We start from the raw sequence: 19034 nt of genomic DNA, 5'->3' as shown, positions 1-19034 counted from the left end.
TGACACATATATAGCATCTTATCTTATGTGTCATCCACAGATCCCCCCCATAACAGTGTCCCTGTGTAGTGAATGGGGGCCAGCATCTGTTTCTGTAATGGCAGCGGGGCCCGGTGCCTGCTTCATTTATAAAGTGGGCAGAACAGGTGCGTGACGTAGTGAGCTACGCTACGAGCGCCCACCCGGCCTCCTGACTGCCAAGAAGTTAGTAGTAAGTAGTACAGCGCTAGATTTAAGATGATTGGAATACTTTAACAATACCCACAAGTTAGATATGATTACCGTATACTACAGTGAGCGGGGCCCAGTGTAGTAGAATACAGTGACTGCACCAGGCCCCGCTGCCATTACAGAAACAGATGCCTCCTCCCTCTCAGCCTATTCACCGGACGGTCGCAGCATTCGCCCCCATAAGACGCACTGCTATTTTCCCCCCACTTTTGCGAAAAATATGGTACTTCTCTACTGTAAGAATAAAGGCCAATGCATGCAGTGCGTCACGTTACCGCAAAACGAACACGTTAAGTGACCATGAAGAAGCATGCTTTTCATGTGCTTCACTATATGGCACGCAACGCACAGTTAAGGAGCGGCAATACTTATACTTTCCATTGTGTTGTGTTCCGCTGTTACAGGGAACGCAACGCCCATGGTTAACCTAGCCTCTCACTGATAACTGATTAAGTAAATATGTTTTTTGCAGGACTAGAGACACTAGAGACACATAAGTGAAGGGAATGGATAGTCAATAGCTCAAGACTGAAGCTGTAAACCATTTGAAAGACTGCTGTCATTCAGCTAAGGCTATAAAAACGTGTAAACTCAGATTGTTAGCTTAAACTTTAAACATGACTATGGGATTCTACTAGGGCAGTGGTGGGCAAACTTTTTTGTCAACTGAGCCAAATATCGCCAAAACCACGATTGAAATTTCTTTCGAGAGCCACATTTTTAAAACCTAAAATATTGCGTCAACAGTACCAGTGAGGACTATTAGGGCTCATGCACACGACCATGTGCCTGCCGTTGCCATATTGCAGGCCGCATACGGCGGGTCCGCAATACACGGGCACTGGCCGTGTGCAGCCCGCATCAAGGACCCATTCACTTCAATGGGTCCAGGATCCGGGATATGAGTGCTACAGAATGCTTCCGTGGTGCTTCTGGTTGTGCCTCCGCACCGCAAAAAGGTAGCGCATGCACTACTTATTTTGCGGTGCGGAGGCACAGCCAAAAGCACCACGGAAGCACACTGTAGCACTCATATCCCGGAACCTGGACCCACTGAAGTGAATGGGTCCATGATGCGGGCTTCACACGGCCGTGTGCAGCGCGCATCATGGACCCATTCACTTCAGCATGCGCTACTTTTTTGCGGTGCGGGCAGTCGGATGTGGATCGCGAACCCCATTCAAGTGAATGGGTCCACGATCCTCATGCAGCTGCCCCATGGTCTGTGTCTGTGCATTGCGGACCGCTATTTGCGGTCCGCAGCACAGGCACGGCGCCCTTACATTCCTGGGAATGAGCCCAGAGTGTGTTTTTGCATACTTTTATATGTACTTTCTTTTATTTGGATCTTGATTATTATTTCATTTTATCTTTATCATTTTTTACTTTTATTAAACTTGTCTGCAGATGTGGATGTAATGTGGATGACGCACTTATGGGGGATATCTGTGGATGACGGACTTATGGGGGATATCTGTTGATGACGCACTTATGGTGGATATCTGTGGATGACGCACACATGGGGAATATCTGTGGATGACACATATATAGCATAAGATGCTATATATGTGCCCTCCACAGATATCCCCCATAAGTGCCTTCTAGTAAGTAAAGTAATGTATTAGTGGGGGGAAGGGAGGAGGCAGGGACACTTGCGGCGGGGCCAGTGCAGTGCCCAGCGGGGGCAGCTCCTACCTTTCTGCTGCAGGACATTTCGCTCCAAGTCTCCTGAGCGGAGGCCTCTTCACCATTCCACCCCTCCTCACTCACAGTGGGCAGCCGAACTAGAGCCGCGCTGCCCGCCCTTCTGCTGCTGTGCGCAGCGTGACATCTCACCCCCGTCATGCGCCTCCTGCCCCGCCTGCCTGCTTCATTCGTAAAGTGGAAGGAGCAGACAGATGGGGCAGGAGGCACATGACGGACATTTTGCAAGCAGCTTGAGCCAGCACACCCGCCAGCCCGCACCAAAGAGCCGCATTGAAGGTTCTAAAGAGCCGCTTGTGGCTCGCGAGCCGCACTTTGCCGACCACTGTACTAGGGAAATCATGTTTTACAATAAATGCCCCTTCCTGGATCCTCCCACTGCCCTATCTTCAGCAGAAGATCAGCACACAAAGGAGAAGGCAGCGGCTTCCTAGCCAGTAGTTCTGTGGTAATGACATGTATGTTGCCTTTCTTTCCTTCAAGGAATCTATAAAACACATTTGCATATTAAATACAGAGGAGTCGGAGTCAGAAGTACCAAAAACTGAGGAGTCGGCGTCGGAGTATTTATCCGACTCCACAGCCCTGGTGGCGATACCTAATATGTATACATTTTTTTATTTTTTTCACTTTAGCACAATAATAGCAGATTTGAAACAAAAAAAATGATGTTTTAGTGTCTCCACGTTCTGAGAGCTATAGTTTTTTTTTATTTTTTGGGCGATTGTCTTAGGTAGGGGCTAATTTTTTGCGGGATGAGGTGATGGTTTTATTGATACCATTTTGGAGGGCATATGCCTTTTTGATCGCTTGGTGTTGCACTTTTTGTGATGTAAGGTGACAAAAATGGCTTTTTTTTTACACTGTTTTTATTTTTTTATGGTGTTTATTGGACAGGGTGGATAATGTGATATATTTATAGAGCCGGTCATTACGGATGCGGCGATACCTAATATGTGTGGGTTTTGTTTTTTTTTTTTCAGTTTTTTATTATAAAATAAGGGGAAAGGGGCTTTTCTTTTTCTTTTGTACTTTATTCATTTTATTACTTTATTAATTTTATTAAAAACACTTTTTTTTTTTTACTTTATTTATGACATTCACTTTTGGGGGTCTGATCCCCGCTGCAATGCATTACAATACATCTGTATTGTAATGCATTGCCTATTAGTGTATGACAGTGAGTCATACACTAACAGGTTGCCTAGGAGACCCAGGCTGAGGCTGAATCTCCTCGGCACCCGTAGAAGGCATCGGGCTGCCTTGTGTCGCATCGGGTCCCCGCCAGAGCACCGCGGGGACTCGATGCGCTCACTCATCCGACACAAACCCCTTCTATGTCGCGGTCAGCGCAGACCACGGCATAGAATGGGTTAATCGTCCGGCATCTGCTTTTACAGCGATGCCGGCGGATACAGCAGGGGCCCGGCTACCACTGACTGCCGGGCCCCTGCAGTGATCGCGCGCGCACCGCTCCGGTGCCCGCGCGATCACTATGACGTACTATTGCGTCAAATTGCGGGAAATTTGTGGTTCCCATGACGTAACAGTATGTCAAAGGTCGGGAAGGGGTTAAAGGGGTTATCCAGGTAAATATAACGACGATCTATCCTCAGGATAGGTCATCATTATCACACCGGCGGTGCACCTCTGCCGATCAGCTGTTTCATGAAGCCGCCACGCTCGCAGGAGCTCTGGCGAGTGCAGCTGGCTCCAAGCACAGCGCTGTACATTATACCATTCTTCATCACACTGCACGTTGTTTCCCTTGCAGTGGCACTGCTTTGTAATTACTTTTGAATCTATACAGCCAGATTTGAGTAATTTGTATCCCATGGAGCACATGGGATCCATTACTTCAGCTGAATCATGTATCTTGTTTAATTTTTCATGAGAATCATGCATCACATTATTAAACCATCTTTTAATAGGAACCATGTACTATTTGAACTCTATACTTACAATGGGATCCATCATTTCATGTGAATCATGTATCTTGTCCAATTTCTAGTGATCCCCTCTGTTCCGACCTCTGATGCAATTGATTTAATACTGATGCATGTCCTCTCATTCCTGGCATTATGAACCTATACAGCCAGATTTGAGTATTTTGCATCCCATGGAGCAAATGGGATCCATTATTTCTTTTGAATCATGTTTCTTGTTTCCTGTCTAATCTTCATGCATCACATTATTAAACCATTTCCTCATAGGAACCATGTACTATATGAACTATACACTTACAATGAGAGCCATTATTTCATTAGAATCATGTTTTTTGTTTAATTTGTTCTTGAGAATCATGCATCATATCAATTAATTAGTTCTCCATAGGAACCATGTATTATATGAATTATATACCTATTCAGGTCTTTGTTCTTGTATCTGTTGTTCCTGTGTATCACATAATCATGTATTTACACATGTTTGTTTACTATTATTTTTTGACATCAGCCTGAAAAAAGGACCACTATGTCCGGCTAAGGGCTCTTTCACACTTGCGTTCTTTTCTTCCGGCATAGAGTTCCGTCGTCGGGGCTCTATGCCAGAAGAATCCTGATCAGGATTATCCTAATGCATTCTGAATGGAGAGAAATCCGTTCAGGATGCATCAGGATGTCTTCAGTTCCGGAACGGAACGTTTTTTGGCCGGAGAAAATACCGCAGCATGCTGCGCTTTTTGCTCCGGCCAAAAATCCTGAAGACTTGCCGCAAGGCCGGATCCGGAATTAATGCCCATTGAAAGGCATTGATCCGGATCCGGCCTTAAGCTAAACGTCGTTTCGGCGCATTACCGGACCCGACGTTTAGCTTTTTCAGAATGGTTACCATGGCTGCCGGGACGCTAAAGTCCTGTTTGCCATGGTAAAGTGTAGTGGGGAGCGGGGGAGCAGCATACTTACCGTCCGTGCGGCTCCCGGGGCGCTCCAGAGTGACGTCAGGGCGCCCCACGCGCATGGATGACGTGATCGCATGGACACGTCATCCATGCGCATGGGGCGCTCTGACGTCATTCTGGAGCACCCCGGGAGCCGCACGGACTGTAAGTATACTGCTCCCCCGCTCCCCACTACTACTATGGCAGCCAGGACTTTAATAGCGTCCTGGCTGCCATAGTAACACTGAACGCATTTTGAAGACGGATCCGTCTTCAAATGCTTTCAGTTCACTTGCGTTTTTCCGGATCCGGCGTGTAATTCCGGCAAATGGAGTACACGCCGGATCCGGACAACGCAAGTGTGAAAGAGCCCTAATATCTGCCTTCCATTTATCACTGTCCAGGTGATCTTTACCAAACTGCAGACAGGCAGCAATGGTCACAGTGTTGTCCTGATGGTGGAGTCATGAATATTAGCATTAGCTCATGAGAGATAGGCCTTTAGATGCTTAGAGGTTACACTAGGTTCCTTTGTGACCTCGCAGACTATTACACACCTTGCTCTTGCCATGATCTTTGCTGGTCGAGCACTCCTTGGGAGGGTAATAATGGCCTTGAATTTCCTCCCTTTAAGCAAACATTTACGAAGAAAAAATGGTGCACTAGAATGGAAAATGCAATTGACAATATATGGCTAAACCCTCCCACTGATATTAAAATGAGACTTTCGCCAATATATTCTTATATCAAGAACATACCGGAGCCCGCGCACCCCGTCAAGGTATCTCAAAGTGGCATGAGACCTAACGCTAACCTATCTATGCCATATGAGCAATTACTGATAGGGGCATAGAGTCTGACACACAGTGAACAACTCCCAAATTACCTCCAGCGTAAAATCATACATACAATGGGAGGAGGCTGTGAGCCCCACCTACTACTGACTCATGTGACGCAGGCCGCACAGGTGCACCCGAATGTTACCATTAGATAAAAATCAAGGCACGTTCAAACCTGGAGTTGTCACACCTCCAGGCGTGCATGTACAGACAAAATAACGTGGTCTTAAAAGGCAGGATATGCTCAAAACCCCTTATGCTGTTGCGCATATATAACTGGGGAAGTAAATCCTGCACATGTGATCTGTTGCTAACAGCAATCCCCAGCAAAAATGCATACAATGGAGGATGGCGGCAGCGGACCACATGTACCACAAAGACTTCCTGCACGGGATAGCCAAATGTGTGGATATAATTGGAGAGGGGTTGAGTTGCCAGGGTGGCTGAGTGCGGTGTGAACTGCAAACATGCGGTCTGTTTTGAAGCCAGGCCCCCTGTGGAGTCTTCTTCCTCTGCTAGCTGACAGCAAATGGCTGGAATTCGATCATAACTCCACATTCCCCACAGTCATCAATATCAGATAGGAGGGGTGCGGACTCCCGGCACCCCTGCCAATCCGTTGTCTGAAAAGAAAGCAGCACTCATACCTGCTTGCCATCTCAAACACAGAGGTGAGCAGGTTTAATTACAACGACGTCGTCCTATTCACTTCAACTGAACAAGTGATTGAATATTCCCTTGAACAGGAAGGAGCCGTCTCATTGAAATGAATGGGACTGAGATGTAATCACACCTCCTCACTGCTGCATTTGTGAGCAGGTAAATAGTGAAGAGAAGGCAGCGCTCGTATGAGTGCTGCAGTCTCTTCAAACAGCTGATCAGCGGGGGTGCTGGGAGTCCGCCCGCTCCGATCTGATCTTGATGACCTATCCTGCGGAGAAGTCATCAATATAAAACAAGCTGATACCCCTTTAACATCCCCGAAGTAGGCAGTGCGCTGCTGTTTTCCGCAGGCCGAGTGACAACTAGTATCAGTGGCCTGGGCGCAGCTAAGCCCCATTGAAGTAAACAGGGATAAGTGGCGCCCCGCCAGTGATACTAGTCGTGACATCACCGGGCCTGCGGAAAACAGAATTGCGTTATGGTCCGTGGTAAAGGAATCTATAACGCAATTGACCTTTTACCACCAAATGAAGTGTGAACGAATTTCAAAATATGAAATTCCTTCATCTCTACGGATTATCTATCCAGAGGATAGAACATCAGTAATAAAAAGCTGCAGAACCCCTTTAAACACCTGATAGGCGGGGTCCCTGGAGTCACACCCCATTAGTCAGATACAACACTCCTATAAGTGCTTTAGGCTACTTTCACACTTGCGGCAGAGAGATCCGGCAAGCAGTTCCGTCGCCGGAACTGCCTGCCGGATCAGGCAAAATGTATGCCAACTGATGGCATTAGTAAGACTGATCAGGATCCTGATCAGTCTTAAAAATGCCTGATCAGTCGAAAAAATGCATTGAAATGCCGGATCCGTCTTTCCGGTGTCATCAGGCAAAAACGGATCCGGCATTTATTTTTTCACCTTTTTTTCAGTCTGCGCATGCGCATACCGGAAGGACGGATCCGGCATTCCGGTATTCTGAATGCCGGATCCGGCACTAATACATTCCTATGGGAAAAAATGCCTGATCCGGCATTCAGGCAAGTCTTCAGTTTTTTTAGCCGGAGATAAAACCGTAGCATGCTACGGTTTTCTCTTTTGCCTGATCAGTCAAAACGACTGAACTGAAGACATACTGATGCAAACTGAACGGATTACTCTCCATTCAGAATGCATGGGGACATACCTGATCAGTTCTTTTCCGGTATAGAGCCCCTGTGACGGAACTCTATGCCGGAAAAGAAAAACGCAAGTGTGAAAGTAGCCTTACAGCCTCTCAGTAAAAATACCGCATCATAAATATGTACAAAAGCAGCTCAGTGTGAACCTGGCAGCACCTGCGCCTCCTCTGACGGGCTAGCTCAGCTGCCGCACTACGGACACCTCCGCTCTCTTATCCTACAAGGTAGGTCCCAGAATACCCACCTACCTCGCAGCCCCTGCAGCCTGGCCACGCGGTGCTGCACTATCCCAGAGCCGTTCATGGACGGGCCGAACCGCACGGTCACCAGGGCTTTCTCAGGCATGTTACTTTTCACTGCGCTCCACGGTTCCCATAGCAACCATGGCCGCGCCTCACCACACGACTCACTGTCAGTGCACCCTCCTGCCCGGGAGTCGCGGTTTGCCCACAGGGTCTGGACAGTAGTCCGTTTCTGCCCACTTCCCTGTTACTACAATTCACAAACGTCCGGGCGCCGTAATATCATACTGTGGTGTGAAATAACCGGCACATTTATCCACTAGGTGTGGTTGGTTTCAGCTTCTGTCTCCAGAACTGGAATGTGGCTGCGCATGTGCGACCCAGCAACATGGCGGCACCCACACCTACCTAATAAAGGATATGTCACCATAAGTGTGGGACCCCCACCCACCATCCCTAGGACAGAGCATCTGAAGTGAATGAGTGAGCACCACCCATGATCTTCCTGCCCTCCATTCATTCCTATGGGACTTCTGAAAACAATGAGGTTGCCATAGAAGTGACACTGGCTTGTTTTTTGCAGGATTAGTTTTTTTTCAATGACATCATTACATGGGTACAGTCTGGGTTGCCACCCGGCCGCTATCTCACAGCAAAGCCGGTGTTTTAGTGGGCCTGTTGGTAATTTTTTTCTACGGTATTTTCCTGTGCGGACTCTTACTAATGAGCAATTCCATTATTAACCGCTCATTAGTACAGCTTTTAAGTGTTCACTGGAAATGGAGGAGGTGAGTTCTTATATTCTTTTCCCGCAGAAGCAGAGAAGGGGCACTAATGGGGGGCATTATTCTTACTGGGGGGGCACTAATGGTGGCATTATTCTGGAGCGAACCATATTGTAAATTCAATGTGGGGAGCCATGATGTCATGGCACCTAACATTGAATTATTAACAGTTTAATAAATCTGTATTACTTACCTGCTTTAGGAATGGGTTATCCCTAATGCTCGTGTGGTTTGGGAAGTTTTGATTGGAGATCTCAGTAACTGAATTTTCTGGAACCTATAAAAGAACAGAAAATAACGGTTTCAGCGCATTCGCGTAAGTATACTTTCAAAATTATAATTATAATTGTTGTTAAAAGTTTGATTATTTAACCAGTAAATATTTATTTGATAAAGTAATAAGCATTGCGGCCTTTAAATACCCAACTATTAAAATAAAGATACTTGTTTAAATCTATATTGAGTAAGGATTCATTTATTTATTGGTATATAATGGGGCATATGACATCATTACTGGGGGGGCACTAATGGTGGCATTATTCTTACTGGGGGCACTAATGGAGGCATTATTCTTACTGGGGGGCACTAATGGGTGCATTATTTATACTGAGGGACACTAATGGGGGGCATTATTAATTCACAGAGGAGGCGAACAATATCTGCCCCGTATTAGGTAAGTAGACATTGAGTCCTAGAAGAAAGGGACAGTTTAACCACCTCAGCCCCCAGTGCTTAAACACCCTGAAAGACCAGGCCACTTTTTACACTTCTGACCTACACTACTTTCACCGTTTATTGCTCGGTCATGCAACTTACCACCCAAATGAATTTTACCTCCTTTTCTTCTCACTAATAGAGCTTTCATTTGGTGGTATTTCATTGCTGCTGACATTTTTACTTTTTTTGTTATTAATCGAAATTTAACGATTTTTTTGCAAAAAAATGACATTTTTCACTTTCAGTTGTAAAATTTTGCAAAAAAAACGAGATCCATATAGAAATTTTGCTCTAAATTTATTGTTCTACATGTCTTTGATAAAAAAAAAATGTTTGGGTAAAAAAAAAATGGTTTGGGTAAAAGTTATAGCGTTTACAAACTATGGTACAAAAATGTGAATTTCCGCTTTTTGAAGCAGCTCTGACTTTCTGAGCACCTGTCATGTTTCCTGAGGTTCTACAATGCCCAGACAGTACAAACACCCCACAAATGACCCCATTTCTGAAAGTAGACACCCTAAGGTATTCGCTGATGGGCATAGTGAGTTCATAGAACTTTTTATTTTTTGTCACAAGTTAGCGGAAAATGATGATTTTTTTTTTTTTTTCTTACAAAGTCTCATATTCCACTAACTTGTGACAAAAAATAAAAAGTTCTATGAACTCACTATGCCCATCAGCGAATACCTTGGGGTCTCTTCTTTCCAAAATGGGGTCACTTGTGGGGTAGTTATACTGCCCTGGCATTCTAGGGGCCCAAATGTGTGGTAAGGAGTTTGAAATCAAATTCTGTAAAAAATGACCTGTGAAATCCGAAAGGTGTTCTTTGGAATATGGGCCCCTTTGCCCACCTAGGCTGCAAATAAGTGTCACACATCTGGTATCTCCGTACTCAGGAGAAGGTGGGGAATGTGTTTTGGGGTGTCATTTTATATATACCCATGCTGGGTGAGAGAAATATCTTGGCAAAAGACAACTTTTCCCATTTTTTTATACAAAGTTGTCATTTGACCAAGATATTTATCTCACCCAGCATGGGTATATGTAAAAAGACACCCCAAAACACATTCCTCAACTTCTCCTGAGTACGGGGATACCAGATGTGTGACACTTTTTTGCAGCCTAGGTGGGCAAAGGGGCCCATATTCCAAAGAGCACCTTTCGGATTTCACTCCTCATTTTTTCCTGAATTTGATTTCAAACTCCTTACCACACATTTGGGCCCCTAGAATACCAGGGCAGTATAACTACCCCACAAGTGACCCCATTTTGGAAAGAAGACACCCCAAGGTATTCCGTGAGGGGCATGGCGAGTTCCTAGAATTTTTTATTTTTTGTCACAAGTTAGTGGAAAATGATTATTTTTTTTTTTATTTTTATTTTTTCATACAAAGTCTCATATTCCACAAACTTGTGACAAAAAATAAAAACTTCCATGAACTCACTATGCCCATCAGCGAATACCTTGGGGTCTCTTCTTTCCAAAATGGGGTCACTTGTGGGGTAGTTATACTGCCCTGGCATTCTAGGGGCCCAAATGTGTGGTAAGTAGGTAAATGACCTGTGAAATCCGAAAGGTGCTCTTTGGAATGTGGGCCCCTTTGCCCACCTAGGCTGCAAAAAAGTGTCACACATCTGGTATCTCTGTATTCAGGAGAAGTTGAGGAATGTGTTTTGGGGTGTCTTTTTACATATACCCATGCTGGGTGAGATAAATATCTTGGCAAAAGACAACTTTTCCCATTTTTTTATACAAAGTTGGCATTTGACCAAGATATTTCTCTCACCCAGCATGGGTATATGTAAAATGACACCCCAAAACACATTCCCCAACTTCTCCTGAGTACGGCGATACCAGATGTGTGACACTTTTTTGCAGCCTAGATGCGCAAAGGTGCCCAAATTCCTTTTAGGAGGGCATTTTTAGACATTTGGATACCAGACTTCTTCTCACGCTTTGGGGCCCCTAGAATGCCAGGGCAGTATAAATACCCCACATGTGACCCCATTTTGGAAAGAAGACACCCCAAGGTATTCAATGAGGGGCATGGCGAGTTCATAGAAATTTTTTTTTTTTGGCACAAGTTAGCGGAAATTGATATTTTTAATTTTTTTTCTCACAAAGTCTCCCGTTCCGCTAACTTGGGACAAAAATTTCAATCTTTCATGGACTCAATATGCCCCTCACGGAATACCTGGGGGTGTCTTCTTTCCGAAATGGGGTCACATGTGGGGTATTTATACTGCCCTGGCATTCTAGGGGCCCTAAAGCGTGAGAAGAAGTCTGGAATATAAATGTCTAAAAAATTTTACGCATTTGGATTCCGTGAGGGGTATGGTGAGTTCATGTGAGATTTTATTTTTTGACACAAGTTAGTGGAATATGAGACTTTGTAAGAAAAAAAAAATAAAATTCCGCTAACTTGGGCCAAAAAAATATCTGAATGGAGCCTTACAGAGGGGTGATCAATGACAGGGGGGTTGATCAATGACAGGGGGGTTGATCAATGACAGGGGGGTTGATCAATGACAGGGGGGTTGATCAATGACAGGGGGGTTGATCAATGACAGGGGGGTTGATCAATGACAGGGGGGTGATCAATGACAGGGGGGTGATCAGGGAGTCTATATGGGGTGATAACCACAGTCATTGATCACGCCCGTGTAAGGCTTCATTCAGACGTCCGGATGCGTTTTGCGGATCCGATCCATCTATCAGTGCATCCGTAAAAATCATGCGGACATCTGAATGGAGCTTTACAGGGGGGTAATCAATGACAGGGGGGTGATCAGGGAGTCTATATGGGGTGATCACCACAGTCATTGATCATGCCCCTGTAAGGCTTCATTCAGACGTCCAGATGCGTTTTGCGGATCCGATCCATCTATCAGTGCATCCGTAAAAATCATGCGGACGTCTGAATGGAGCTTTACAGGGGGGTAATCAATGACAGGGGGGTGATCAGGGAGTCTATATGGGGTGATCACCACAGTCATTGATCACGCCCCTGTAAGGCTTCATTCAGACGTCCGGATGCGTTTTGCGGATCCGATCCATCTATCAGTGCATCCGTAAAAATCATGCGGACGTCTGAATGGAGCTTTACAGGGGGGTAATCAATGACAGGGGGGTAATCAATGACAGGGGGGTGATCAGGGAGTCTATATGGGGTGATCACCACAGTCATTGATCATGCCCCTGTAAGGCTTCATTCAGACGTCCGGATGCGTTTTGCGGATCCGATCCATCTATCAGTGCATCCGTAAAAATCATGCGGACATCTGAATGGAGCTTTACAGGGGGGTAATCAATGACAGGGGGGTGATCACCACAGTCATTGATCATGCCCCTGTAAGGCTTCATTCAGACGACCGGATGTGTTTTGCGGATCCGATCCATCTATCAGTGCATCCGTAAAAATCATGCGGACATCTGAATGGAGCTTTACAGGGGGGTGATCAGGGAGTCTATATGGGGTGATCACCACAGTCATTGATCATGCCCCTGTAAGGCTTCATTCAGACGTCCGGATGCGTTTTGCGGATCCGATCCATCTATCAGTGGATCCGTAAAAATCATGCGGACGTCTGAATGGAGCTTTACCCCCCTGTCATTGATTACCCCCCTGTAAAGCTCCATTCAGACGTCCGCATGATTTTTACGGATCCACTGATAGATGGATCGGATCCGCAAAACGCATCCGGACGTCTGAATGAAGCCTTACAGGGGCATGATCAATGACTGTGGTGATCACCCCATATAGACTCCCTGATCACCCCCCTGTCATTGATTACCCCCCTGTCATTGATTACCCCCCTGTAATCAATGACAGGGGGGTGATCAGGGAGTCTATATGGGGTGATCACCACAGTCATTGATCACGCCCCTGTAAGGCTTCATTCAGACGTCCGGATGCGTTTTGCGGATCCGATCCATCTATCAGTGGATTCGTAAAAATCATGCGGACGTCTGAATGGAGCTTTACAGGGGGTTGATCAATGACAGGGGGGTAATCAATGACAGGGGGGTGATCAGGGAGTCTATATGGGGTGATCAGGGGTGATTAGGGGTGATCAGGGGCTAATAAGGGGTTAATAAGTGACGGGGGGGGGGGTGTAGTGTAGTGTAGTGGTGCTTGGTGCTACTTTACTGAGCTACCTGTGTCCTCTGGTGGTCGATCCAAGCAAAGGGGACCACCAGAGGACCAGGTAGCAGGTATATTAGACGCTGTTATCAAAACAGCGTCTAATATACCTGTTAGGGGTTAAAAAAAACACATCTCCAGCCTGCCAGCGAACGATCGCCGCTGGCAGGCTGGAGATCAACTCTCTTACCTTCCGTTCCTGTGAGCGCGCGCGCCTGTGTGCGCGCGTTCACAGGAAGTCTCGCGTCTCGCGAGATGACGCGTATATGCGTGACTGTGCGCAGGGCTGCCACCTCCGGAACGCGATCCTGCGTTAGGCGGTCCGGAGGTGGTTAAAGAGGACCTTTCACCGATTCTTACCCTATGAACTAAGTATACAGACATGTGGAGCGGCGCCCGGGGATCTCTCTGCACTTACTATTATCCCCGGGCGCCGCTCCGTTCTCCTGCTATGCCCTCCGGTATCTCCGTTCCCTAAGTTATGGTAGGCGGAGTCTGCCCTAGCGCTGGCCAATCGCATTGCAGAGCTCACAGCCTGGGAGAAAATAACCTCCCAGGCTGTGAGCTCTGCGCTGCGATTGGCCAGCGCTAGGGCAGACTCCGCCTACCATAACTTAGGGACTGGTATCTCCGCCTACTATAACTTAGTGAGCGGAGATACCGGAGGGCATAACGGGAGAACGGAGCGGCGCCCGGGGATAATAGTAAGTGCAGTGAGATCCCCGGGCGCCGCTCTACATATCTGTATAGTTAGTTCATAGGGTAAGAATCAGTGAAAGGTCCTCTTTAAAGGGTTTCTACCACCAGAAATACTGTTATATAGCTGACTGATATAGCGATGCGCTAATGTCAGCACTACATAACAGTGTGTTTCTAACATTAGTCCCTGCAGCCGTTTTTGTTAAAAAAGCAGTTTTTTATATGCTAATGAGCCTCTAGGTGGGCGTAAAATCAGCACCTAGAGGCTCCGTTCCACTCACGCTTTATCCCGCCCAGGTCCAGTGTTCTGCCCGCCCAGCTCCTCTTGATTGATGCCACTGTTCCCTGCATCGTTGGCGAAATCCTGCGCCTGCGCCGTTCACTTCTGTCTTCGGCGCAGGCGCAGTGAGCGAATGATGCAATCCTGGTGCCGGATTCCTCACTGCGCCGACTACGTCACAGTGAGGAAGCCGGCATCAGCCGGCCTTCACTCACTGCGCCGAAGACAGAAGTGAACGGCGCAGGCGCGGGATTTCGCCAACGATGCAGGGAACAGTGGCATCAATCAAGAGGAGCTGGGCGGGCAGAACACTGGACCTGGGCGGGATAAAGCGTAAGTGGACGGAGCCTCTAGGTGCTGATTTTACTGCCACATAGCACCTAGAGGCTCATTAGCATATAATAAAACAGCTTTTTTAACAAAAACGGCTGCAGAGACTAATGTTAGAAACATACTGTTATGTAGTGCTGACATTGGCGCATCGCTATATCAGTCAGCTACATAACAGTATTTCTGGTGGTAGAAGCCCTTTAAGAAAAAAGTACTGGCCTGAATCATCTGATCTGGTGTCCAGTGTAGTGCAAGGGACCGATTTATGACTGGCTATAGAAAACCCCTCTGGCCTTGGCATCAGCTGCTATGGGACCACACCGAAAAAAACAACTATTCCTGCAAGAGGGAACATGTCCCGATTTAAAGTGTGTTTCTTGCAGGAGGGCTGTATCAATCCTCTGCTTATGAAGGTTATACAGGATTTGGTTGCTCTTGGTGGGTTCGTTCAAGCCATTCACATTATATGAACAAATTTAATAGAAGGCATATTGTTGCAGGGGAAAAAAATAAGCACCAGCACCATATACCAGGAAGTAGGAGGGGGTGGGGAAAGCAGAGGGTAGGATGGAACAAACCTAAGGGGACAAACAAACAGCTCACTGTAGCACATGTGAACCAATAGAGGGAGAACAAATACTGAGCAACTCAATAGCAAAAAAGGAAAGACACCTGTCTGCCACCACTATCAAAACAAGGGGGAAGTGAAAGCCTCGACGAAGCAAAGGGCCCTCCATCTACTATGGCTCCAAGAGGCCAACTTGCAGCCCCGGAGAGAAAATCGAAAGGATAAGAAAACATTTGAAGCTCACCAACTGTTAACAAACAGTTAAAGTACACACCTATAATCATCTGCAAAATGGGGGTCCCCCAGGGTGACCGAAAAACGGTGAAAGAGGCTCACTTCCCCCCGCGCCACCCAGCAGAGAGACAGGGAAGGAGGGGAGCTCCAACCCAGAGGAAATTCCCAAACTGACACCTCCCCCCCAGACATGAGCTAAAACAAATCTGTAACTGAGAGGTATAGGCAGTAGATCAAATAAAACATTGTAAAGAAACTTATATCACGGGTCTTCCGCGGAGCTGGCACTGTCGGCCAGTCAGGAAGCGAGACAGTCGGTAGTGCAAAAGTTTCCAAGAACTTGAGAAGATCCTCCGGGTCCTTGAATATAGCCGATCTGCTGTCCTTCTTGGCGGGCAGTTGAAATGGATAGCCGATTTTCCTTCAAAAGAGTGAGTACAGGCTGCTCTACACAGCTGCAATGTCCTTCTAGAGAGGTCTGCCAGGATTTGGATAGGTGCGCCTCCAACCTCCAACTTCTCTGTCGAGCAGCCCTTAGAATGTCCTCCTTTATTTTGAAAAAGTGCACCCGGCATACTATGTCTCTAGGTCTAGACACATCCGTCGGACTAGGGCCCAAAGCCCTGTGTATGTGGTCCAGGGAGACGTTCAGTAAGGAGCCAAACAGGGTCTGGATCGTCTCCTCTAGGTCACTTGCTTGGACAGTTTCAGCGACCCCTCTTATCCGCAATTGTCTATATCGTCCAGGTGGGACATCAGCTGACAGATATGCTGAGAGTGGGCCTGCCGGACCTTCTGGTGGTCATCTAGGCAAGTGTGCATAGCCTCCTGTGTCTTTTCTGAGGCCTCTACCCAGTGACCCAAGTGCTGTATTTCCCCCTTTAGTACCTCTATCTCCGTGTGGTATGTCTGCTTCAGTCGAAAAACAGATTTCTCCAAGTCCTCTTTTGTAGGCAGAGCCTGAAGCTGGGACCGAAGGTCCCATCCTGCAGTAGAAGTGCACGAGAAGGGGCTCCTTGGGTCTCTTTCAGGAGGCGAGGAGCGCAGGCTGTGATCTGAGGTCGGGGAAGACACGCCGGCGGCCATCTTGGGTGAAGCCGGAGACCCTGTTGCAGGCGTCTGGGATCCAAAGAACTTCTGGATACCGGCATTGTCAGGCTGTTGGCCGGTGTTAGGGGGTCCCTTGGCTGTTTTGAGACCCATCTAGTTGGTGTGCAGGTCAGTAATGGTAGCTGTAAAGACAGAAGTGTAGTGAGAGCTGCAGTTCCACACGTGTTACTCAGCCATGAGCAAGCCATGCCCCCCAAATCCAAATGTTTTAGGCTGCGCTCATCGGAATAGATGACACTCCGGAAAGCACGGACTGGAGTAGGAAACAAGAACTTCGTGGAAATGAACAGAAGAAATATATAGCAAAGCCCAGCTTCTCCAAAAGTGATATTCTTGATTCAAATGAAGAATGTGCAGGTAAAATCCATACTCCAATACAGCGTCTACGCGTTTTTGACCTCTAAAGCCAGGTCCTTATTCATGACTGAGCTATATCCCCACTTCCAACCTTTAAATAACACTCTAACACTGCCTCACTCGCAGGTGAGAAGGTTGCAATCAAGTGGGATGAAACACATGTGGTAGGTACGTCATTATAAGCAACAGAAAAATATAAAATACATAAAACTTAATATTGTAAAATCAAATCGTGTCTGCGGTTTAGGCCTAATGGGGTACAACTACCCAAATGAAAAATCCAAAAGGATTCTCTATGAAGTAGTTTCCTCTTGTAATCTCCCCCTCGATTAGGTCTGCTCACCCGCTCCACTCCTTGTACAGAGAAACCAGAAACGTCTTCTTGATGACATACAGTACCGCAAAGTGTAGACTGGCGACAGAGACTCTGTCTAGTGTGGTATGTCAGATAGATGTTTTCTGATCCACGTTTTGACATCATTAGTTGTACATCCAACATATTGTAGTTGGCAAATTGTGCAAGTAATACAGTAAACTACATACTCCGTATTACAATTAATATACTGTTGGAGTCTAAAAGTGTGGCCATTGGATGTGGATTTTATATAATTAGGTGCTTACAACATATACACTTCCGATAGCTGCACTTGTAGTTTCCTTTATGGTGGAGCCAAACTGGCTTATTTTTCACTTGATCTAAAAATAAGCTAGGACTTATGTCTTGTGATAAAGTGGGGACATGACGTGCCACACACTTTATATCAAAATTCAAAGCTGTCTGCCATTGATTATCCATAGCTAGGATTGAAAAATGTTTCTTAATAATAGTACAAATCCACGAAAATTCAGAGCTATAGGATGTTACAAAGGGAGAGCAGCTTTCATTGTGAGATCTGACTTTATTGTTTGCTGCTGTAGAAATCAGACTGTTTCTGGACCTGGATGTAGCAACATGTTCAGCTCGATCCAAAGTCCATTTAGGATATTTCCTTAGCTGCAATCTTTTTCTAACATTCCCCACTTCCTGCTTAAAGGGGTTCTCTGGGAATTAAGAAAAAGAAATACCTAAATATTACTTTATTATAGATAAATTCCCAAATACCTTTCATTAGTTATAATGGGTTGTTTTGTCTGGGGAGCAATAATTAGGAGAAATAAAATGGCCGCTGTCCTATTAGTACACATAAAACCTGTCCAAATCACACAGGAGGACAAGTTACTTCACAACACTGAGCTAAAGAGCTGGTCCATACTCCTCTCCTACTTGTCGATGATTATGATCCTGAATATAAGTGATAAGATCCTCAGTTGAATCTCTATAGGAATGGAGTCCATGAGGAGATGCGAATTACAGAGAGGACGGGCAGGACAGACTGTAGTAATGTGGGGCTGTGGTAATGAAGACTGCCTACAAGTGCTGCTGTTCATTACCCACACTTCCTCTCTGTTCTTCATATCTCCTCATGAACTCCATTCCTACAGAGATTCAGCTAAAGATCTTATCAGCTGTATTCAGAATCATAATCCCTGACAAGCAGAGCAGAGAGGAAGATGAGGCAACTCTTTACCTCAGTGTTGTGTGAAGTCAGGACAGGTTCTGTGTGTACTAATATGATGACAGCCATTTTATTTCTCCTAATGATTGCTCCCCAGAGAAAATGAGCCATTATAACTAATGAAAGCTATTTGAGAATATATTTATAATAAAGTAATATTTAAGCATTTCCATTATCCTAATTCCTGAAGAGCCCCTTTTAAACAATGCTTCTGTGGAACAATTTCGTCTGGCTCTGATGACAAGATGTGACAAGCAGAGTAGTGTTGCCTGATGTCTCCTTACGAAAGGTGGCAGTAGCAACAACACGCCTCTCAACATCCCCCCTAAGGGTCCATTCACACGTCCGTAAGTGTTTTGCAGTTCCCGGATCCGCAAAACACGGACACCGGCAATGTGCGTTTTTTTGGACCGTACATCGCCGATACTATAATAGAAAATGCCTAATCTTGTCCGCAATTGCGGAGAAGAATAGGACATGTTCTATTTTTTTTTCGGGAACGGAATTGCGGACC

General features: G+C 46.1%; 1 protein-coding gene across 1 annotated transcript in view; it reads right to left on the bottom strand.

The window, feature by feature from the left end:
* Positions 1-7930, bottom strand: part of C6H10orf53 (chromosome 6 C10orf53 homolog) — a 49892-nt gene extending 41962 nt beyond the window's left edge. The window contains exon 1 of the mRNA XM_040436436.1: positions 7746-7930. Coding sequence (XP_040292370.1) covers positions 7746-7842 — 97 coding nt within the window. The 5' untranslated portion in view covers positions 7843-7930. The remainder of the gene's footprint in view (positions 1-7745) is intronic.
* Positions 7931-19034: the final 11104 nt, after the last annotated feature.

This window comes from Bufo bufo, chromosome 6 (genome assembly GCF_905171765.1).
Source record: "Bufo bufo chromosome 6, aBufBuf1.1, whole genome shotgun sequence".
Taxonomy (NCBI): Eukaryota; Metazoa; Chordata; class Amphibia; order Anura; family Bufonidae; genus Bufo; species Bufo bufo.
Note: the sequence above shows the minus strand (reverse complement) of the source record. Positions and strands in the feature narration are given on the sequence as shown.